The sequence below is a fragment of the Ursus arctos genome, unplaced genomic scaffold (genome assembly GCF_023065955.2).
Source record: "Ursus arctos isolate Adak ecotype North America unplaced genomic scaffold, UrsArc2.0 scaffold_29, whole genome shotgun sequence".
Taxonomy (NCBI): domain Eukaryota; kingdom Metazoa; phylum Chordata; class Mammalia; order Carnivora; family Ursidae; genus Ursus; species Ursus arctos.
The window spans coordinates 16737016-16762089 of record NW_026622974.1 but is presented as its reverse complement, the minus strand read 5'-3'; the positions used below and the strand labels follow the sequence as shown (position 1 = coordinate 16762089).

The following is a 25074-nucleotide window of genomic DNA, read 5'->3' as shown; positions in this document are numbered from 1 at the left end:
GGTTGAGTTCACAAATCTGTTGTTAACATGAAGCTTCCCTGTCACTCCTCTGGCTCTTCTCTCCTGCTAAACTTTGTTTCCTGTTAGTAATTAAAACTTTCTGCCACCACCATCGCTACTGCTGCTGCTGGAACCACTACAGCCACCGTGGTTTTGTTGTTTGGCAAAGTATTGGCCTCCACCACCACAGGGGCCAGAGCTTCTGCCTCCAAAATTTCCTTCTTTCATGGGTCCAAAATTTCAAGATTGATTGGTTGTAATTGCCAAAATCATTATAGCTTCTGTTACCTCCAAAACTGCTCCCATCATTACCAAACGCATTATAGTTAAGGCTTTCTTTAAAAGTAATTTATACAAGGAATTTTAAAAAAATAATATACTGGAGAGACACCTGGGTGGCTCAGTCGGTTAAACATCTGCCTTCAGCTCAGGTCATGATCCCAGAGTCCTGGGATCGAATCCCTCATTGGGCTCCTTGCTTGGCAGGGAGGCTGCTTCTCTCTCTACCTACTGCTCCCCCTGCTTGTGCTCTCTGACAAATAAATAAATAAAATCTTAAAAAAAAAATGTACTGGAGTAACTAGAAGACCAAGTTTTGTTTTGTTTTGTTTTTTTTAGGTAATATTTCTTTTCTTTTTTTTTTTTAATGATTTTTTATTATATTATGTTAGTCACCATACAGTACATCCCCGGTTTCCGATGTAAGGCTCGATGATTCATTAGTTGTGTATTAGAAGACCAAGTTTTGAGGCTAAATAACCAAAAACTTGTACCATCCATCAGAATAAAATTTTAAGGTTATCTGTTAAGAACTTCTCCCCCCAACAGAAGTTTGCTCTTTTCCCAATCTAGACTGATTTATTGGTAACCTGTTAGCTATGTTAAAAACCCTAGACAGAAGAAATGAAATTACCTACAACCCTGCTACCATAAAGTGGTGTATAAGAGGTCCTGGTAGCACACCAGCACCTCCTACCATAAACATCTTTCTCTTGGTTCTCTTAGGTTCTTTCCTCTTCCACCATTTTCCAACTCTTGTTCTCCATACCTTCACTTCTTTCATACTTTTCTAGCTTCATAAGACCTTGAAGTTTCTAGTGGTTAGCAATGCAAACCTTAATATTTTAAATTATTTTTTAAAATGACTAGGTTGATCCCAGGGTCCTGGGATCGAGCCCCGCATCGGGCTCCCTGCTCTGCTGGGAACCTGCTTCTTCCTCTCCCACTCCCCCTGCTTGTGTTCCCCCTCTCGCTGGCTATCTCTCTCTCTGTCAAATAAATAAATAAAATCTTAAAAAATTAAAAAATAAATAAATAAATAAATAAAATCTTAAAAAAAAAAAAAAAGACTAGGTTTTAACTCTACCTAATAGAGACCCCCTCAAATATACTACTGCCATCCTCTCCCATTTCCATGCTACCCATCTTCTTTTATCTTTTCTTAAAATTCTTAGTAATTGCTGGGGCCCCTGGCTAGCTCAGCTTGTGGAACATGTGACTCCTGATCTTGGGGTCATGAGTTTGAGCCACACGGGTGTAGAAATTACTTAAAAAAAATTTTTTTTAATTCTTAGTAACTAGATTTAGATACTATAATCATCTATCAAACACAGACCAACATAAAGTCCCAAAAAGTAATTGGAAAAACAAAAGAAAAACACAAGAGAACATAAAAACAGTGTGACCACTGCTTTACTGTCTGAAGTAGAGCTGAATGGGTCAGTACTAGGTCGTGTAATCATTTCTTACATAGACAATGCCATGCCTAAAGATGATACTGAGATCTACACATGTTATAGAGCAAGGATGTATAAATTCAATAGTTTATAAAAAAATTTTAGGGGCACCTGGATGGCACAGTTGGTTAAGCATCTGACTCTTGGTTTCGGCTCAGGTCGTGATCTCAGGGTCATGAGATCAAGCCCTGAGTCAGGCTCTGTGCTCACTCTGGAGTTTGCTTGAGTTTCTCTTTCTCCCTCTCTTTCTAAAAAACATTTTAGCCAAAATTTCCATATATCCTCATTGTCCCCACTATATATTGTATAATTTACCAAGAGCTAATATCTATTTAAAAGAATATACATTTAAAATTATACTTCTAAACAAAATAAAAACATTGTACTCTTCTAGACTGACTTAGTCTTATCACACGGTGCAAGAAATAAAGTCTAGAGTAAGTACAAAGTAATCTATACCTCAATTTTCTCCCCGGTTTCTTGCTACCACTTGTAACTCTTCTCTCTCTTTTTTTTTTAAAGATTTCATTTATTTATATGAGAGAGAGAGACAGAGACAGGGGGAGAGGCAGGCAGAGAGAGAGGGAGAGCAGGCTCCCCACTGAGCAGGGAGCCCAATGCGTGGCTTGATCCCAGGACCCTGGGATCATGACTTGAGTCAAAGGTGGACATCTAACCCACTGAGCCACCCAGGCGCCCCTGTAACTCTACTTCTATTTGCTATTTTAACTCTAAGTAATGGTTTTGCTTCCAAGAAAATCATAACAAAAATATACAAATTCTGACGTGATCTTTAAGATTTCTCATACTTATCGAATAAGGCCAAAATAGGAGGATGTGGAGGAAAAGGAAAAGGAACATTTATACACTGTTGGTGGGAATATAAACTGGTGCAGCCACTGTGGAAAACAATATGGAGGTTCCTTGAAAAATTAAAAATAGAAATACCATATAATCCAGTCATTCTACTCCTGGGTAGTTAATCAAAGAATATGAAAATACTAATTCAAAAAGATATACACATCTCTTGTTAAATGTGTGTGTGTGTTTGTGTGTGTGTGTATACACATACACGCAGAGAGAATATTCTCAGCCATAAAAAGGAATGAAATCTTAGCATTTGCAACAACACGGATGGATCTAGCCGGTATAATGCTAGATAGACAAATACCATAGAATTTCACTCATGTGGATTTTAAGAAATAAAGGGAAAAAAAAGACAAAAAACCAGATTCTTACATATAGAGAATTGGTGATTACCAGAGGGGCGGTGGATGGGGGGATGGATGAAATAGGTGAAGGACTTAAGACTACACTTTATCATAATGAGCACTGACGACTACATAGAATTGGCGAATCACTAATATTATACACCTGAAACTAATATGATAACTACACTGGAATAAAAAAAATTTTTTTAAATAAAACAAAGAATCAGCCAACATCAACAAAAGAATAAAGTCAAAATAGAAACAAAAAGAATTCACTTGATTTATCTTTTTAATGAACCTAAATCTAAATGATAAGAATCTAAATGTTCAGGATAACTTTCAAATCTGACTTTCAGAAACTATCAATTTCCATCATCTCTCAAAATTCCCATGCTTTTTGTAAAAGAAAATGTTATCTTAAACACATATTGTTTAGGGGCGCCTAGGTGGCGCAGCTGTTAAGCGTCTGCCTTCGGCTCAGGGCATGATCCCAGCAATCTGGGATTGAGCCCCACATCAGGCTTCTCCACTAGGAGCCTGCTTCTTCCTCTCCCATTCCCCCTGCTTGTGTTCCCTCTCTCACTGGCTGTCTCCCTCTCTGTAAAAATTAAAAAAACAAAAACAAAAACAAAGAAACACATACTGTTTAAAGCTAATATATATTCGGGGTGGCTGGGTGGCTCAGTCATTAAGTGTCTGCCTTCGGCTCAGGTCCAGATCCCAGGGTCCTGGGATCGAGCCCTGCATGAGGCTCCCTGCTCAGTGGGAAGCCTGCCTCTCCCTCTCCCACTCCCCCTGCTTATGTTCCCTCTCTTGCTGTCGGTCAAATAAATAAATAAAATTAAAAAAAAAAAAGCTAATATATACTCTTTGTTCCCTTAAGTTTAGAGTAGTTGAATGAATATTTAAATATTAATATTTATTAGTGTTTAGGAATACACATCCCTAAAAAGTGTACACACTATGGTAATTAACTCATCATCCTACCATGTTTCTTACTTCCAAACTGAATCATTATTAGCCTTCACGAAAATGACAGCTACAATACATGTATGTTTCTCTATCAACGTGAAATTTGCACAGATATTAGAGTTGTAAAGCCATACCTATATTCTGACAGCTTAGGTCATTCTCAGCTCCTTTCTCCATGTCTGAATTTTTTGGATGGCTTACTGTCTGTTTCAGTTTTCTCTCTGTATGTGAGGCACTGGCAGCAAACTTGTACGGGCTTGTTTTCTCAGATCCAAAATGAGCCACACTGGGTTTCCGTAAAAAGCAATGTTTTCTATGGAAGTGCTGCTGAGCACTCTCAGGATCATGAAATGCTTTAGTGCAGGTGCCACACTTGATCACATACTGCTGCTCCTCTTCCTCTTCACTGTTTTCTTCTTTGTGCACTTGATGGATATGAGTATTAATGTCGGCTACACTTTGTGCTGTTGCTGAACACAAGCTGCAGCGAAACCACAGTTTACCTTTATCCAACATGGTTTGGAGACATCTACTATAATCTTCCTTTCTGTTGACTTTACAGATGTAACTCTCATGGCAACCACAGGTTAACAAGTTACTGGTCTCTATTACTGGAAAATCATTCTCAGTTTTAATTGAAGTTTCAGTTTTTTCAGGCACAAACACATAATCTATGCTGTGGTGCTCCTTATAATGACTTAAAAATGCTTCTTCCACATTAAAGATAAGATCACAAAGCCCACAGAAGTATTTAACCTTTATTTCATTGTTATGCTCATCTTGGCAATGGCGGTATAGTGTTTCTATCTTGTGAAAAGTCTTTTTGCAATGGGCACAGCTATATCTATGAAACTGGTGACTTGCTAAAGACATGCAATGTTGTTTTACACATTCCTGGGAATCAAACATATCTTCACAAATTCGGCACTGCCATTTACCCCTTGGAGGACTGTTTGCTGGAGAATGATCAATAACAGTAATAGCTGAAGAAGGATTCTTAGCAGTCACATTCCTCACCAGTGTTGCAGAAGATGATGGCAACGTTTCACCTTCTACCTCATCCGTCTCATAAAAATACCTGTGTCCATTATGAAATTCAGTCACGTGTGCCATGATAGCCTCTTTTCTCATTATTTCCTTTTTGCATGTCCGACACCAGAAAAGAAAGTTATTTAAATGTGCCCCTCCATGAATCCGGCTCATATGTAAACGGATGACCCCTGAATCTTCACACACCTTTCCACAGACCACACACTTATAACACATCGTGTTTGCTGAGAAAACATGCTTTTCCACTGCGTCTTCACTTGGGAATCGTTGATGACATTCACAAAACCAAGTTTTTACAACTGACTTTTCTTTCTGAACACAAACCGTACCTTCGTGGTTTCTACCTTCTAAACTCATCTTCTTTTTTGGAACAGTGGTGTAATCTTGTGAGCTAGATTCTTGAACAGACATAGTTCTTTTAAGTGATGAAAATTTTGATTGATCTAGCAAGAGATGCAAGTCAGAAGAAGGTTTGTTCCCTTCACTGCTGTGGCAATAAAGTAAGACTGATTCTTCCATTGAGGTAATGACTCGGACTTTGTGCCCTGAATTCTGCTTGTGATTTCGGGTACTGTTTTCATCCATATAGACTTGGTTGCAATTTGGACAGTAACCTTTTAATAGGAATTTTTCTGCAACTTGGGCAATGCTCTTCTCAGCTATAGCTACAGGACCAGCATTTCGACAACGAACTCTAAATTGGATAAAAAAATAAACTCTTTTGTAAGTACTTTCTAAATACAGTAACTCTGCTTTCTACAGGAATTATAAACAATGTACAGACTTTGTTTGGATTATGATTTCAACAAATCAAATGCAAAATAAAAAACTTTGCGAAATAATCAGGAAAATTTGATAACTGACTAGTTTTTGATGCTATTAAAAATACCAGTTTTTAAAGGTGTGATAACAGCATTTTAGGATTAAAAAAAAGAGTCCTTACCATTTATAGTTACATATTGAAGTATTTACAGATAGAATGACATGATTTACTCTGAAATAACAACTTGCATGGGGTGACAATATAAATGAAAACATGACTGCCATGTGTTGATGACTACTGAAGCTGGGTGACTGTACGTTGCTTGATAATTTCCATTGTAAAGCCAATGATTATTTGATAAATTAGGCCTTTCACAGAAATTTAATCTTTTCATATGTATATACTTTCCATTCTGGCTGACTTAAAGCCAAGCTTCTACTTTAACCCGCTCCTCCCCTATATATACACTACTCACATAACACACCGAGAAAAATACACCTAGAACTGTTAGTTCATTTTACATTCACAGCAATATCAATATATCCACTTATTCCACACCTTTAATTTCTCTCATTATGCTAAATAGAATTAATTTCCAGACTAATGTACATTCTCATTTTAAAAGCAGAGAAACACGGAACAGAAAAGTATTTGTTGAATCCTCCCTCTGGCAAAGAGCTACTTGGGCAGGATTCCCTTACAACACAACTAACCCTGTACAAACCTGAAATGGGCAGTGAGCTCCATGTGGGAACGTAGTGTCTGGTGGCAGGCCACACACTTAACTTGAAATGGGACATCTTTGCACAGAGAGATCAGAAGTTTCTTTGCAAAAGATGGAAATGATATTGGATGTGCTATTCCCTGGTCATCTGAAAGACAAAATAAACTATAACTTGCAAAGATTTAAGTAGATAGCAACCCAACCTTCCATCCCTTTGCCTTTCTCAGCACTGGCTGGCATAAGTAAAAGATTGTTATTTATGTGATAAAAATCTAAGGGAAGTAATTTTCTAGCCTTAAGTACAAAAGATGCTGAACTCATGCTCAAAATCTGAGTCTCATATGCAGAGTAACACCCAACTTCCCAGATATTATGGATATATAAAAACATCATCCTAAATAAATATTTTCTTCCCAAGTTTCTCTTCATTCTTCAAAGTAAGTAAACCTTACTGTTAGCTGCAGATCAATATGGAGAATCTTTTTTGAAAAAGAAAAATGAAGACCATCTTTCACTTTCATGTTTTCAATCTAATGTGAGGATAAGTTTTCTCAAGAGTTATCTGAGAAGCATGGTAAATCAGCAAAGATTAAAGTAGCTCAATAATTTTCAGAAGAGAGTATTAACATACCACCCAGTTTAAAATTCTGATGGAAATGATTCTTTCCAGACATATGCTTCAAACACTCATCCTTGCTGCTAAAAAGAAGGAAGCAATGTGGACACGCAAAACACTGAATAATCTGAGGAAGAAGGTTGTTTTTATGTTCATCATCTGTAGCTTCCTAAAATACAAGGCAAAGCTGTATTATAGACAACTGAAATCAATATTCAATTTTTTAAAATCAACTTTCAAAATTTCTTATTTATTTGGAATATTCTATATCAGGTTTTAACATAAAAACTTTTCTTCCCTAAGTATGAACTATGGAATTTTTTATCATAAAAGAGGTTTCATATGCAAATTAAAAATTTTCTTAAAAACAAATCTTGACCACCTTTCTGTGACAATAAATATACAAGTACATTTACTTTCTATGTTTTTCCTTTTTTTTATATATACATCTATATTATGTTAATGGATGTTTTCATATCACATATACTTTTTCTTCCATTTTGCTTTATTCACTCTACTCTGCAATATAACCTATGTTTATGTATTCTTCCATAAATGTCTCCATGCTTAATAATTTACAAAAATATATAGAAATAAATATGCAGGGGACTGCCATTGTTTTACCAAATACTGTCATCTTACAGACTCCCCTGCCTCTTAGTTTCCCTTATTCCACAATACCTAATGGAAATCCCTAAAAGTCAACTGGCATATCTCTAATTCATTCTTCTCAATGGCTGCAAACTACTCCAGTTACTAAGACTTAGTCAACTATTCATTTCCAGGCTTTTCTCCCCTTGCTACTATAAACAATGGTATTATAACCATCCTTAAATACATATCCTTAGTTATAGGTGTGTTTTTCTCATTATTCGGAGTGGCCCTATTGGGTTAAAAGGTTTATTTAGTACTTGAATATTAAAGGATACTGTATGACTGTTTTTCAAAAAGGCTCTATCAATTTACATATTCCCTAGCATTGAGTGAACCTGGCACAATAGCTACTATAGATCGTTTTTTCATTTTTGCAGTCTGACAGATATTGTGATACTCATTGTTACTTTAATTTTTATTGCCTACTAGTGAGTTTGAGCACTTAATTCATATAATTCTGTGGATGTCCCATATTCTGTGGATTGCTTATTCATATTCTTCTGCCTGATGTTTCAATTGTTTTTGTTTTCTCCTCATCTGGTCAACTTGTATCTTTTCTTCATTATCAAAACTAACTGTGCCATGCTCCATTTTGCAAATATTTTTCAAACATCTATTGATTTTGTATGTGGTCATTAAAAAATTTTGATGTAGTCAAACAGGTATGTCTTTTCTACTGTCTAGAAAAGCGTCCAACCTTGGTTAAGAGGCTCCTCTATCTCAAAACTAAAATATTTTAAAAAAATACTTCTTAAAGTAAACTCTACCCTCAATGCGGGGCTCGAATTCATGACCCCAAGATCAAGAGTCATATGCTCTACTGACTGAGTCAACGAGGTGCCCCAAAACTGAAAATATTTAAGTGTATATTTATATGTATATGTATGTGTGCTTATGTATAAATATAATTTAACATCTTGTTAATGGTCTTTAGAATAATAGCCTTAAAAGTTGCAGTGAGTCTTCTTAAATTTGTTATCATTAACATTAGGGATATGGAAATAGTGTATGTGGGACGCCTGGTGGCTCAGTAGGTTAAGCGTCTGCCCTAGGCTCAGGTCACAATCCCAGGGTCCTGGGATGGAGCCTCGCATCAGGCTCCTTGCTCAGCAGGCAGCCTGTTTCTCCCTCTGCCTGCTGCTCCCCCTACTTGTGCCCTCTCTCTGACAAATAAATCTTAAAGAAAAAAAAAAAAACTATATGTAGTGCTTATGAGATGCAACAGAAGGAATAAGAAATTTACATTTATATTGAGCACATGTGAAGTATCACATTAGGGTTCAAAATCTAATCATCCCATGAAGTACTGTTTTCATTATTTACAAATGAAAAAACTAAAATTTGGTTTCCCTCCAATCAAGTACCCTGAGAAGAGATAAAACTACCAGCCAAACATACCCTTATATGTTGGTTATAAATTTTATGCTCCTTCCACTACTCTCCACCCTGTTTTAATGTTGTATCACACAGAAGACAACATCCAAGAAGATACTCTGCATTCCAATGAGAATGTTCTAAATGAAAGCACTAAAATTTATACAAATGTCCCTTACTTGAAGAACACTAACAAAATAATTTTTAGTTCAATTGTGAGTCATAAATGGATTCAATATAAAGCCTGTTTAAAGTGTTTGCTCAATAGAACAAGAATGTGATTCTACATAAAATTTTATTGAAATATACCTATTGCAAAAGTATAGCATATTTCCTTGTACAAACTAGGGGAAGGAAGGGGAAATAGGATGTCTCATAAGTTAAAGTACTCAATTCCTTTCTACCATTATATTTCTGATTACATTAAAATAAAATACACTATACACATTTGTATATGTAAAAAAAGTTAAACCACAATAAGATATGAACTCATACCCACTAGGAAGGCTAAATGCCCCTTGTACATTTATTTTTAGCAGCATTATTCACAATAGCCCAAAAGTAGAAATAACCCAAGTATCTACCAACTGATGAACTGATAAACAAAAAGTGGCATATTTCCAAACAGTGGGCCACTACTTGACAATAAAAAGGAATGAAGTACTGATATATGCTACAACATGGATGAACCTTGGGGCACCTGGGTGGCTCAGTTGGTTAAGCATCTGCCTTCAGCTCAGGTCATGATCTTAGGGTTCTGGGATCGAGCCCCACCTCAGGCTCCCTGTTCAGTGGGGAGTCCGCTTCTCCTCTGCTCTTCCCCCTGCTCATGCTCTCACTCTCTCTCACTCTCCCTCAAATAAATAAATAAAATATTTTAAAAAACAACAACAACATGGATGAACCTTGACAAAATTATGGTAAATGAAAGAATCTTGTCACAAAAGGCCACATATTATAGGATTCCATTTATATGAAATGTCCAAAAAAGGCAAAACCATAGAGACAGAAAGTAGTTTACAGATTGCCTAGGGTAGGGAGGATGTGCTAACAAGAGGGAAAAATCACTTTCAATGATAGAATAGCCCTAGGAACAGAACGAGAAAGAGTGGTTGTACCTATTGACCCACAAGTGACACTGAGGCACATTGGAGCTTACTATATGTTCTCCACCACTTCCACACTTCCACCACCACCTCCACACCTCCACCACCACCAAAAAGGGAGAAGAGCAGGAAGCTATCTAGTGATATACCCACTAATGGCTTTAATGTCAAAACCAACTAGATGCTTGTTACTCAAAGCGTGACCTAAGGGCCAGCAGCACTGGCATCAACTACGAGCTTGTTAGGAATCTTCAATCTAAGGCCCCACCTCAGATCCAGTATAAGAACTTATATCTTGGGGCACCTGGGTGGCTCAGTCGTTAAGCATTTGCCTTTGGCTCAGGTCATGATCCCAGCGCTCTGGGATCAAGCCCCACATCGGGATCCCTGCTCAGCAGGAAGCTTGCTTCTCCCTCTCCCCTTCCCCCTGCTGGTGTTCCCTCTCTCGCTGTGTTTCTCTCTGTCCAATAAATAAATAAAATCTTAAAAAAAAAAAAAAAAAAGAACTTAGATCTTAACAAGATTACCGAAGTGATTAGTGTGTAAAGTTTAAGCAGCACTGGCTCAGACAGAAGAAATTGGAGATGAAAGGGAAAGAAGAGGGAAGCAAGGCAAAAATGCAAATTGTGATTGATCATTGCAGTCTTTCATTGAAGAATGCCAGCCTTACAAAATAGAATTCAAAGGTATATAATCTAGTGACCTCTTCTGGCTGATTTAAGACAGGCAATTATAATCTAATGCATACCACTTTCCTTTAGAGTTCTTGTGATGGACTCTCTAAAGAATATGTAATAAGGAGAATTTAGTGAGAGCTATGTTAGGTCCTAAGTGCTTTATACAGTATTATGCTTTCATCAATCTTGCATGTACATATAACAATTCCATTTTGGAGACGAAGAATAAAGCTCACAGATGTTCAGTAACTTCCCGAGTACATACAGCTAATAAAAGTGACAGTAGAATCCACATCTGACATAAAAGCCTTTGTTCTATTTTACCATAATCCTTCCCAGAAGGCTAAACATCATAAATTTACTTTCTGGAGACAAGGTAAAACAGCATGAAATGAGTGATTCCCAGAAAAAAAAGAAACAAATTAATGAAATTTGGGAAAACACAAATGAGAGAATTAATTTTAAGGTAAAAATACCTATTCAGATTTACTGAAGAAAAAAAGATAAATGTGCTCTTTCGAATAAACAAAACACTTATGGCCTAAATAGGAAAACATGCCCTAAAAAGACTCTAGTTTTGAAAAATGCAAAATATTAGTGACCACCTGAAAATACCAAAAAAAATTACATAATGCAGTCCTCTTGTATCTTTTTTCTTTTCTTTTCTCAAACCTTTGCCACAACAAAAGAAAGCCCTGTCATTTCTTTTAGCTTCACTTTAAGGTCTTTATTCTAAATGCCATTACCTAAGCAAAGCCTTTTTTCATTTCAAAGTTAAATTACTACAAAAGTCACCTAAACTGGCCATCTTTCTATACCTATGAATCCACCTGAACACTGCTACCATTCTAATACCACTTGGTCTCTTTGGTGTCCCTGAAAAAGGTGAGTAATTGGTTGTAGAATTAAGAGTCCTTCTAGCTCTAAAGGTATATAAAGCATTATTTTCATCATATCACTGTCCTACAACAGTAACCGCTTGCCAATATCAAGGTTACCACGTGTGCTGGGAGTCTCCAAGACTCCAGGTTTGATGGTTTGCTAAGATTCACTGCACCCAGCATATAGCTGTACTCACAGCTGTGATTTATTACAGGTTTTTAGCTACCAAGATATTATTTAAAGTGGTATTTCTTTTAATAATAGAAAAATTAAAACAATTTATACATCTAATAGGAAATTAAATGAACTATAATATATTCATACAGTAGAATGTTATTCATGGATTTAAAATTTATGCATTAACAAATATTTAAGTGTTCCTGTTTACAACACAGTTTTTCTTATATAAAAATTCACTTTATCTTATATAAAAATATTTATATATTTATAAAATTTAAAAAACACTGTTTTCTTAATTTTATTTTCTGCTGCTTCATTTTTAGTGTATAGAAATGCAACAGACCTCTTTACATTGATTTTGTATCTTGTTACTTTACTGAATTCATTTATCAGTTCTAGCAGTTTTTGGTAGTCTTTAGGGTTTTCTATATTAAAGTATCATGTGATCTGCAAATAGTGAAAGTTTTATTTCTTCCTTACCAATTTGGATCCTTTTTATTTATTTCTGTTGTTGTTGCCACCTAATTGCTGTGGCTAGGACTTCCAATACTTCCAATACTTATGCTGAATAAAAGTGGTCAGAGTGGACGTTCTTGTCTTGTTCCTGACCTTAGGGGAAAAGCTCTCCGTTTTTCACCACTGAATATGGCGTTAGCTCTGGGTTCCTCATATATGGCCCTTATTATGTTGAGGTTATACTCCCTCTAGACCTACATTGTTGAGGGTTTTTAGCATGAATGGATGTTGTACTCTCAAATGCTTTTTCTACATCTACTGAAATGATCATGTTTTTTGTACTTTCTCTTACTGATATGTTGATTGTTTTGCAAATATTGAACCAACTGCACCAAAACCAATAAAATGCCTAGGAATAAACTTAACCAAAGAGTTGAAAGAACTGTACTCTGAAAACTATAAAACACTGATGAAAGAAATTCAAGATGATATAAAGAAATGAAAAGACATTACATGCTCATGGGCTAGAAGAACAAAAATTATTAAAATATCTATACTATCCACAGGAATCTACAAATTTAATGCAATTCCTATCAAAATAACAACAGCATTTCTCACAGAACTAGAAAAAAACAATCCCAAAATTTGTATGGAACCACAAATGACTCTGAATAGTCAAAGCAATCTTGAAAAACAAAACTGGAGGCATCACAATTCCAGACTCCAAGTTATATTACAAAGGTGGAGTAATCAAAACAGTATGGTATTGGCATAAAACCAGACATATTGATCAATGGAATAGAATAGAAAACCCAGAAATAAACCCACAATTATATGGCCTTCAACAAAGGAGAAATGAATATCCAGTGGGAAAAAGGCAGTTTCTTCAACAAATGATGTTGGGAAAACTGGATAGCTACATGCAAAAGAATGAAACTGGACCACTTTCTTTCACCATATACACAAATAAATTCAAAATGGATTAAAGACCTAAATGTGAGACCTGAAACAAAAATTCTTGAAGAGAGCACAGGCAGTAATCTCTCTGACATTGGCCATAGCAACATTTTTCTAGATGTGTCTCCTAAGGCAATGGAAATAAAAGCAGAAATAAACTAGTGGGACTTCATCAAAATAAAGTTTCTGCACAGCGAAGGAAACAATCAACAAAACTAAAAGGCAACCTACTACATGGGAGAAGATATTTGCAAAGGACATATCTGATAAAGGGTTAGTATTCAAAACATATAAAGAACTTATACAACTCAGTGGCTAAAAAACAAATCATCCAATTAAAAAATGGGCAGAAAACATGAAAAGACATTTCTCCAAAGAAGACATCCAGATGGCCAACAGACACATGAAAAGATACCCTACATCACTCATCCATCAGGGAAATGCAAATCAAAACTACAATGAGGTATCACCTTACATCTGTCAGAATGGCTAAAATAAAAAACGAAAGAAACAAGTATTGGAGAGAATGTGGGGAAAAAGGAACCCTTGTGTACTACTGGTAGAAATGCAAACTGGTGCAGCCACTGTGGAAAACAGCATGGAGGGTCCTCAAAAAGTTAAAAATAGAACTACACCACGACCTAGTACTACACTACTGGGTATTTACCCAAAGAATACAAAAACACTAATTCAAAGGGATACTGCACCCTATATTTATAGCAGCATTATTGTAAGAGCCCAAGCATCCACTGATTGATGAATAAAGAAGATGTGGTGTGCATATATATATTATACACACACACACACACACACACACACACACACACACACACACACAATGGAATATTACTCAGCCATCAGAAAGGATGATATCTTGCCATCTGCAATGACATGGATGGAGCCAGAGTATAATGCTAAGCGAAATAAGTCAGAGAAAGACAAATACTATATGATTTCACTCATATGTGGAATTTAAGAAACAAATGAACACAGGAAAAAAGAGTGCGGAACCAATAGAGAACAAACTGATGGTTAGCAGAGGGGAGGTGGGTATGGAGATGGGTGAAATAGGTGATGAGGATTAAAGAGTGGACTTGTTACAATGAGCACCGAGTGATTAAAATAAAAACTTAAAAAAAACCCCACTTTTCCACAGTGAACATATTGTACAATTAACATTCTGTAATGTTAGTAAGTCATTAAAGATACATAATTTCAAATATGGTAAACAGTTATTACAGAACTGTATATTATACAGATTTGCATATGCCATGAATCAACTTGTATCCCTTGAGATTTAACGCTTAATGAGCATTACATAAAACAGCCTTTCAAATACTAGATTTCTTAATACTGCCATTAATAAAGGAATTATTATTTACTACATGGCTCCAACATTTCAACAGGCAGTGAAAGGCAGTGGACTTAAGATCAAGGTTCTAGTTCTCATGATGAGCATCTCGAACAAGGTTAACTCCGCAGAGCAGCTCCATCAAGGGAAGGGTTTCTATGATAATCTTTAGGTGGCTTTCAGTAATCGAGTTTACTTGCCCACAAAAATTTAATGTTCCAAATCATTTTATTCTCCATAAACAATCACTATTTTGATCCTTATGTGTATCATTGTGATTGGTGATTATAGGTGATTAAAAGCAGCAAGAAAACACCTATATCAAATTCCATGGTTCTCCAGAAAAAAAATACCTATTCTTAACTTAGGACATGCTCTTCTTACCTTAGCAAAAAGGTGATCCCTATATTGCTGTTGAGTAACAAAATTTTTGTAACATACTACACAAGCAAAGGAACTGATGAATGGTCCATGTAGTGTAATTGTTGGATCACATGGAGAGTGATCGAACCTACTCAGCAAAAGAGAGGTAACGTTAGAAAAGTCCGTATTTTAGGAACCACACTATGTTGCTTCATTTGTTAAGCATTGTTCATTTGTTTACACACACACAAACACACACACACACTCAGAAATTTATACTCTTCTACTGAAATATCAAATAATGTTCTTCACCTTCAAGAAATATCAAATGGCTCCCTGATGCCTTATAATCCCTTCAAAGAGTAATCAATAGTTAGCTCAAGCTTTCATAAAAGTACCCACGATCCAATAAAATGGATGAAATAAATAAAATGTACCCAATTTTCAATAAAATGGTGAAATTCCAGTTTGAAAATTATATAGCCATCATCTTTTTTGCCTTATTTACCACAAAATTCACAAATAGCTGTGAACGAACCAATGGAATAATAATCTCATGTCAAGATTTCTGGCACACACCTGTTTCTTAAAAATGGCTTTTAATCCTTTTAATGTTCATTTTAATCATTTAGTAAGTATGTGCCATTTTACAATTGAAGACTTCTAAAAATATTTTAGATACACTATGCTACCCAGTTATTTGTAGAATGCTGACGCTCCTTCTAGAAGCCTTTACAGATAGGTTAATGCATAAGTAGGGTGAGATACCTGGAAATGATCATGGTTAAGAGCCCCCAAACTCTCGACTCCCATCTTTAAACTATCAGAAGGAGAAACTATGAAGGTAAGAATGTTTAATGCCTTTAATATTGCCTTCCCTTGATATTTACTTTCTCAAGCTCTACTATTCAAAAATTCAGTAAATTAATAAGGTGGGTTTCATAAATTGAATATTTATTATGAATTTTGCTACATTTGGTTTGCCTTTAACATTTGTTTTGTAATACCATATTAGCTTTCTTTAGGCTAGACCAAATATCTCTAAGTGCTTTGCTCCTCTTGAAATTTGTATTTATGGGCTGGATTTCTCTAAAACTGATTCAACTGCATATCAGTGTAAAAATCTGTTCAGAATTGTATGAGACATATTAAGAATAAATACATACTTAAAGGCTACATGCCTTGAAAGATAGAATATCACTAGAAAAAAATCTGACTTAAAGCGTTGTAGGAAACCTAAGAAATGTAAATTTAAAATAACTATATCATAAAAGCACAAAACAATTTGAGTTTGGAATATAAAGCTATGATCACAATGGCACAGGTATATCACGCTTTCATTTTATGCAATCACTTTGTAACTCACTCGCTCTTCAGCATCTACTACTTTATCATACTCACCTTTTCAAATGTCCTAAGAGAAGGTGCCCATTATCAAATTCCTTGTTACAGTGCATTATGGGACATAAAATTGGTTTTCCAGACACCCGCATTTGGCCTCCTCTTCGGAATGAACTTTTTGTTCCAGAATTAATTGTTCCTGTTTTGAGTCCTGTATCATTGGAATACAAATTCTTACGTTCCTACTTGGACTGGTGATCAAATTATGACAAAAAAATAAAAATTATGATACAGCATCAACTGGGTGATCCTAATTATAATTAAATATTTACTGTCTTTCTTATAAAATCACCTAAAAATAAACGGGTATTTGGGGACAAGTAAACTAAAGCTGTTAACATTTTTTAAGTTTTTTTTTTTTTTTTGAGGGGGGAGAGAGAGAGAGAGAGGAGCGTTACAGTGAGCTGTGGGGGCAGGAGCGGGAAGGGAAGCGAGTGGTTGGAGGGAGACTGGGAGACAGAATCTTAAGCAGACTTCATGGCCAGTGTGGAAGCCGATGCAGGGCTTGATCTTGCGACCCTGAGATCATGACCTGAGCTGAAATCAAGAGTCAGACGCTTCACTGAATGAGCCACCCAGGTGCCCCTGAAAGATTTTAGTTTTAAAGTAATCTCTACACCCTACATGGGGCTCAAACTCACAACCCAGAGATCAAGAGTTGCATGCTCTAAAAAAAAAAAAAAAAAAAAGAGTTGCATGCTCTACCTACTGAGCCAGCCAGGAGCCCCTTTCTTTTTTTCTAAGTAGGTGATGGGATGGGATGCCTGGGTGGTTCAGTCAGAAGTTTAAATAGCTCTTTTCCTTAAATAGTGCAGAGAGCACTGTTTTTAAGTTACTAAGTATTCAAATGTATGCAAACTGGCCTAACTATAAAGGTCTATAAAAGATGAATTTCAGTAGAGTAATTATAAAGTACTTGTAATCAAAGAGCTGAATTACAATAGCCGGATACTTTAGAATAGATTAAACAAGTCCCTTAATGCTACTTAGAAGTAGAACCTCACTTTTTATAATTAAAGAGAACAATGACTCATCTGTGTTTCCCCAACTATACCCTATTCAAATATCTCAGCACTCTCTAAAGTTAATTTATGGAATAGCACCATACCAAATATAGCCCAATGCTAAAGCAGCTGTTCTAGCAATAGATCCTAAACTTCAGTTTTATAGTGGTGTTGTAGGGGGGCAAGCAAAAAAAATAAAACAATCACATTAAAAAGAGCATAACTAAAGACCTCAACTCCAGGCTCAAGCTTATCAGCCACCAATGAATCAGGTGTGTCCTGAAGATAAACAAAATACCAAGTTTTCAAGAATCATAAAGACAGGGGTGCCTGGGTGGCTCAGTTGGTTAAGCACCTGCCTTCGGCTCAGGTCATGCTCTCAGAGTCCTAGGATTGAGCCCTACATGGGGGCTCTCTGCTCAGCCGGGAGTCTGCTTCTCCGTCTCCCTCTCCTTCTGTGCTCTTTCCCTCTTTCTCAAATAAATAAAATCTTAAAAAAAAAAAAAACCCATAAAGACACCGCTAAATGAGTCATTTGTTCCAACTTGACCAGACAAATCATAAACAGATGCTCATGAATTCATCTTACAGTGAATTAAAATATTCTGCAAATCTGAGGGCCAGGGATCAGACCTAAAGGGTCTAGACAGGGTTTGAAGGTGTTAGATTCGCATGAGATAAACTATTTTTAGAAAAGGTCTTAGAGATCATAAAGCTTTATAGTTCTACTCCATTTTCCTATCAAAATTACCTAAGGGGGTGCCTGGGTGGCTCAGTCAGTAAAGCGTCTACCTTCAGCTCAGGTCATGATCACAAGGGTCATGGGATCAAGTCCCACATCGGGCTCCCTGCTCAGTGGGGAGCCTGCTTCTTCCTCTGCCTGCTGCTCCCCCTGCTTGTGCTCTCTCTCGCTCTCTCTCAGACAAATAATTAATCTTAAAAAAACAAAAACAAAAACAAACCATTACCTAGGAATCTTCCCAAAACTATAGATACCCTAGAATTATCTCTGAAGATCAGGCTCAGGTATATATTTAAAAGCTCTCAGGTGATTCTGATGCAGCTGAATTAAGTCATTAACTTCTACCGAAAAGAGAAGGCATCTCAAGAGGGATTTTATTTTAAAAATATAAACCTTAACAAGAACACTCAAATAGGCAAAACCATTTACCACAATTTCTAAGTATCTTTTGCTAAAGTAGGTCTCGAATGCCAAACAATTCTTTCGTTTAGTTGAATGTCAGCCACATTTGGAACCCAAGTTCTAGGCTTCTTTACTGTGGTCGTATGCAAATGTTTATAGCCTACCTTGGGTAATATTCAAACAACATTTATTGAGTATCTCTGAGCACTCTTCCTAGACACACAAAAAAGGATTAATAAACCTTGGTCTCTGTACCCACAGAGTATGTAGTCTGATAGAAGAGACAGACATACAAACCTATTAATCCAACATAACAGGGGTAAAACTGTGTCAGAGAACTTTGGAATTATCTTGTCAGTGGTAATTTGATTTAAAACTCTGAAAACTTTATTTATTTTTAAAGATTTACTTATTCATTTGAGAGAAAGAGAAAATGGGAGTGGGGGGAGGGGCAGAGGGAGAGAGAATCCTCAAGTAGACTTCCCACTGAGCATGGAGCCTGATGCGGAGCTTGATCCCAGGACCCCACGACCACGACCTGAACCGAAATCAAGAGTCAGACATTTAACCTACTGAGCCATCCAGGAGCCCCTGAAAACTAGCTTTAGAACAACAAGATATATGCACAGATATTTCTAATTATTTTCTGCAATTAAATGTTCTGCTGGATTAAATCCACAGCTAAGGTTTCTGTGGATATCCCAAGCCTTTCAAACGCTCAGTGTTTCTTCTACAAGACAAGCTAGAGAAGTTGCCATGATGGGAGTGTCCTACTGGCTCTTAAAAATTCCACCAAAAAAAAAAAAAAAAAAATCCACCAAATTATCTGGTGGGGGTAAAATGTTCCACAGTGACTCTTTCAGAGATCTCAGGTCTGCAGTTAGTGAAAAAGCTACCCAATACTTTAGACACCTCCCACGTGGACATGCCCTTATGAAATATCTACACACTCTATACTGATGAATGAATAAGTAAACACTAACCCTTTAGATCTCAGCTTAAAATGCATTTCATTAGAGAAGTTTTCCTGACCTCAAATAACCTATTAAAACCCCTCCCATAGACACATGCACTATTTCATGTAATAACCATGAAATAAAGGAGTAAATAAATGAGCAATCTTTAATGAGGTCAAGGATGACCTATTACATTCAAAATATACTTTTGTCAATGTTGGAAGACAACTGATAAAGTAGGCCATTATTAAGTATCACTGAAACTAAATTTCAATACTTTATATACTTATTAGCAACTGAATAGTACAGATATAACCCCTTAAGGCTTTAGGGAAGCTCAGTAACCTCAGTGTTCCACACCCATCTCTAAAGAGTACCTGGCATTTTTAGCCACTGGTCCACACACAGTCTTGCTGCTTCTGTATCAGAATGTCCTCGAATAAATTCCAATTCTTGTAACCCATGAGCATGCTGAAAATCGACTTTTTCCTGAAGGTATTAAGAAGAAAATCAATTAACCTATGATTACTAACCTGGTGTCCTTGAGAAAAGGATTTTAACACATCAGTGATCAGAAAATACTGATTATCCTTTATCCCTGTAACTCCACATCTAGATATCTACCACAAATAGATAAGTCAAAACAAAGGCTCATGCTCTGAAATCTTGATCCTAATGTCATCTGTATTTGCACAAAGTTCACTATAACCTACATCTCCAACAACAGGGTCCCGTTTAATTATGGTATATACATTCATGAAAGTCAATTAGAAACACTAACCAAACTTTCAATGAAGCAGAAATATATATATATATTTTTTTTTTTTTAAAGATTTTATTTATTTATTTGACAGAGATAGAGACAGCCAGCGAGAGAGGGAACACAAGCAGGGGGAGTGGGAGAGGAAGAAGCAGGCTCATAGCAGAAGAGCCTGATGTGGGGCTCGATCCCATAACGCGGGGATCACGTCCTGAGCCGAAGGCAGACGCCTAACCGCTGTGCCACCCAGGCGCCCCCAGAAATATATTTTTTACATCAAGTAGGTCACCAAATAGTATTAAACAAATGAGGCCAAATATAAATAAAGATTAATTTCAAGCTATATGTAACTGTATCTGCAGAGGGGGAGCAAAGGCTGAAAATATATAAAATGTCAATGACTATCTCTGGGAATGGAAATATGAATGATTATTTTCATTTTTAAACTTTTACACATTCTTTTCAAAGTTTCCACATACAGTCTGAAGTATACAAAAGCCTATTAAATATTTGTTCAGTGAACAGTATTAACAAGAGCAGATTTCATTAGTACTTAGCATGTGCCAGTATAAAGCATTTATCACCATCTAGACCTAGGGTTGGCAAACTTTTTTCATAAAGGGCCAGATAGTAAATATTTTAGGTTTTGCAGCTCAACTCTACTGCAACTACTCAACTCTGTATGAAAGCTGCCACAGATAACATGTAAACAAATGGGCACTGCTATATTCCAATAAAATTTTATTTACCAAAATAGGCAGTAGGCCAGTGCCAACCATGAAACTAGACTTATGCTTTAGACTGCTGAAATCTCTAAGTCCTTCTATATATTATTTATAAATCTATTTGCATAATCTCTAACCATGCTATATCTAACACTTAATACTTATTAACCACTTACCACATGCCAGACATGATTCTAAAAGCATTTTAGAGTCCATTTTCACAATAACTCTGTGAAAAAGGTACCATTATTGTCTTCATTTTAGGATGGGAAAACTGAGGTACAGAAGGGTCAAATAAATTGCCTAATGTAAATAACAATGCCAGGATTTAGACTCTCTAGAATCCATGTACTTAACCAATACACCATATTGCATCTCAACAAGATTTTGTTCTTAAAACGAAATCACAGTCACAAATGCTAGATTTGCAAGATACAGGCCAAAATAATGAATGGCCTAGTTAGCAATGCAACACGGTCTTCTATCAGAAATGGTAAGGAGGGGAACAGGAGATTCAAGATTTCAATCTGAAATAAATCTTCTACACGACATTGTTCAAAGTACAGCCACAGAATACTAATTCTCAAAAACGTGAAGCATTATACACATTAAAAAAATTCTCTATAACCAAATTAAATATATAAACAAGGGTTTTAATACAAAATTTAAGCAGTTCCTTTAGTGCAGGACTTCCAAAGCCTTGAAGTGTTAATGTGCATGTAATATGCAGTATCGCAACAAATCATCAAATATTTTTTTTTTCAAAGCACATCCTATAGTAGTGTTCCAAATAACATGTTTGAGAACAAAGCTGGTTTATCCAAAGAAAGCAATATGACAAGCCTCTGGTAGACTCTAAAGACATTTTGTAATGTACAAAGTTAAACCACTTATCAAAGTTCCTTACAAAATCTATCACAATAAAAACTCTTTAATATAATTAAGGTCAAATACTACTAAATGCCAGCTAATAGCCTACTTATTTTAAAGAACTGCCAAAAATTTAAAATAAACAGGTTTTTAAAAATGTTCTCTGGCATTTTTTACAAAAGAATTTGAACTCTATGGCCATACATAGTCAATGCTCAAAAACATTTATTGGCTGAAGTCATCCCCAAATTAGCCACCCTTTTCCTTTGTTACAAAGCTTCTTCCACAAACTTGAGGGTTATATCCCTTCTTGCAAGTCATCTTAACTCCTGGAGTATCAATAAGCAAAGCTGGTAGCTGGTCAACTAGTCAACACAACATTATCTCTGAAAGTGATTTATCCACCGAAGAGGGTTTTTGTGGTTGTTTGTTTGTTTTAATTTTAAGTAGGCTCTGTACCCAACATGGGGCTTGAACTCATGACCCTGAGATCAAGAGTCGCACGTTCTACTGACTGAGCCAGCCAGGTGCCCCATATCCGCTGAAGATTTTAATGAATTTTCTTTCTTTCATTAAAACCACTCCGTCACAAAAGATTAAAAATTCACCTTAATAGTAATACATCAAATAATTCATAAAGGCCTAAAAATAGTTGGAAGATATTTTCTACTACTATCTAGTTTTAGTCAGAGTTATCGGCTACTAGAATTCCTCAACAATCATTTTTATTTCAGTTTCAATATCTTCCTTTCTGGGTAGTTTGTTTTGTTTTTCTTTTCTGTCATCTAGTTTTAAAAAACAAGTTACCCATTCAGGAAACCAAATTTTAAAAAATCATGAACAGACAGCAAGCAATGAACTAAGATATGTGTTAACTGGTTTTCCCCTTAGAAAAGAATGAAATCTAGATATAAATTTATTCTTTATAATTGGTTAAACAAGAATTTCAGAATTTCAAAAAACTTTCTGAATCCTGAGGTAAAGTCTTTAATAGAACGAATGAACACTTACATGGGTGGAAGCTGAAACCACCCTTGAGAAAAGCCCCGGTTACCATAGTGCCTGTAAGATTCTGAACTCATTACAGACGCTTTATTAACTATGTGGGAACACTGCCTAGAAAAAGAAGCTAGCATCATTCAGGAAATCTGTGGACAAGGACAGCCTGCAAATCGTCCCTCCCTCAAAGAAATTTCCCCCATAAACAATACACTTAACAGTTCTCGGAAAGAATCTTCCTTAAAATTGAATAGTATTTCCGCCAGGAAAGAAATAATCCTGTTTTTTATATCTCTATGCACTGAACATTTTAATTAATTAATTGATTTTTCGCATTAAGCATTTTAAATACATAACTAGAATACTATAATTGGTATTACATTATAAAGTCCCCAAACAAATATACTTCTAAATGTAAAGAATATTAATTTATTCTATACCAGATTAGGAGATACTAAAATGGAGGCTACAGAAATATATAAATTCCTCTATGATAGCCAATGGAGAAGGAATCAAAACACAGATGCTAAAATTAAAAAAATCATACTGCTTAACTTGGAAGATCATCTCCAACTCTGCCCCTTTACAGATTAAAGCCCCAAGTCTATAAAAGCTAAGTAACCTGCTGAAGTCCAAACAGGTACTGGCAGAGCCATGATTTCAATTTCCATTTTTTTTTTCCAAGTAAGCTTTACACCCAATATGGGGCTTGAACTCAGGACCTTAAGATCAACAGTGGCATGTCCTACTGACCGAGCCAGTCAGGCACCCCTCAATTTCCATTTTTAAACTTCTAGGATAAAGCTTTATTTACCCAACTTGTCAACTTTCTACTCCTAATAAACATCCATCAGTATTGAGGAATTCTTTTTTTATTTTTATTTTTATTTATTTTTATTTTTTTTAAAGATTTTATTTATTTATTCAACAGAGATAGAGACAGCCATCGAGAGAGGGAACACAAGCAGGGGGAGTGGGAGAGGAAGAAGCAGGCTCATAGCAGAGGAGCCTGATGTGGGGCTCGATCCCATAACGCCGGGATCACACCCTGAGCCGAAGGCAGACGCTTAACCTCTGTGCCACCCAGGCGCCCCATCTTTTTTTATTTTTATTTTATTAAAAAATTTTTTTTAATGTAAACTCTACCCTCAATGAGGGGCTCAAACTCAAGACCACCCAGGTCAAGAGTCACATGCTCCACTGACTGAGCCAGCCAGGTGTCCCAGTACTGAGAGATTCTTTAAGTAATTCATCTGGAGCCTTCTATAGCAAGTGAAGAAAAAAAAAGATTTGTATCATTAGAAATTCTAAATTAAACTTATTTTCCACATAGCTCTTCTACAAACCTGATTCAAATTTCTTCCTTTTAGTAACAGATTTAATCTGAAGGGGCAGGCTGAAGTTTGAGAAAGTGGTCTGATTTTATTTAGTAGAAGATAACCTTTTAACAGCTTATGTCTACAAAAGCACCAATAAACTCTTTTTTACTCTTGTGATATAGAAACCAGAAACCAAAAATATTTACTATCTGGCCCTTTATGAATTGTTCACCTGCTATAAAGAAATCCCATGATTTTTAATTCCCCAAAATAAAGTCCACTCAATTCTATTTTTTCTCCTGTATACATATATGATCAGAATCTAACAAACTAAAGACAGAGATATAAAAAGCTATCATGAAGTACTAAAGATGAGCGCTCTAGAATCCATGCTGAACTTGGATTCAATTATATATTTTTTGATGACAAATTTGTTATAGTTTTATTATAAACAATTCCATGATATGGTAAAACACCAATTAAAATAGCCACATACCCTGAATGCTCTATTCTTCTCTTCCTTCTGCTGTTTCTCCACTTCAACATGGCGGGCTAGACGAGCCAGAGTTAAAGCAACCTTATCCTTCTGATGGTCAATATAGTCTTTATGCTTAACATTATCCTATAATTGAAAAAACAATTTTCATTTCTTTTAAATAACAAAATTAGTTTTAGGATAATGAATTCAATTAGTTATTGTACTAAAGAACCATTTACCTTTTTAAGTTTATTTATTTATTTAAGCAACTCTACCCCCAATGTGGGACTCAAAATCATGACCCTGAGATCAAGAGTCACGTGCTCTTCCAACTGAGCCAGCCAGG

The 25074-nt window shown here is 35.9% G+C and overlaps 1 protein-coding gene across 3 annotated transcripts in view; it reads right to left on the bottom strand.

Annotated features, from left to right (window-relative positions):
- Nucleotides 1-25074, bottom strand: part of ZNF451 (zinc finger protein 451) — an 82459-nt gene that overhangs the window by 23556 nt on the left and 33829 nt on the right. For 2 of the 3 annotated variants that reach the window (XM_026507156.4, XM_057304005.1), the window contains exons 4-10: nt 24747-24872; nt 19955-20066; nt 16474-16624; nt 15094-15220; nt 7088-7241; nt 6457-6604; nt 4054-5663 (exon numbers count right to left, since the gene is read on the bottom strand). In XM_026507156.4, coding sequence (XP_026362941.2) covers nt 4054-5663; nt 6457-6604; nt 7088-7241; nt 15094-15220; nt 16474-16624; nt 19955-20066; nt 24747-24872 — 2428 coding nt within the window. Of the gene's footprint in view, nt 1-4053; nt 5664-6456; nt 6605-7087; nt 7242-15093; nt 15221-16473; nt 16625-19954; nt 20067-24746; nt 24873-25074 lie in introns of those variants that run through there. The other variant, XM_044387133.3, reaches the window with a different exon arrangement.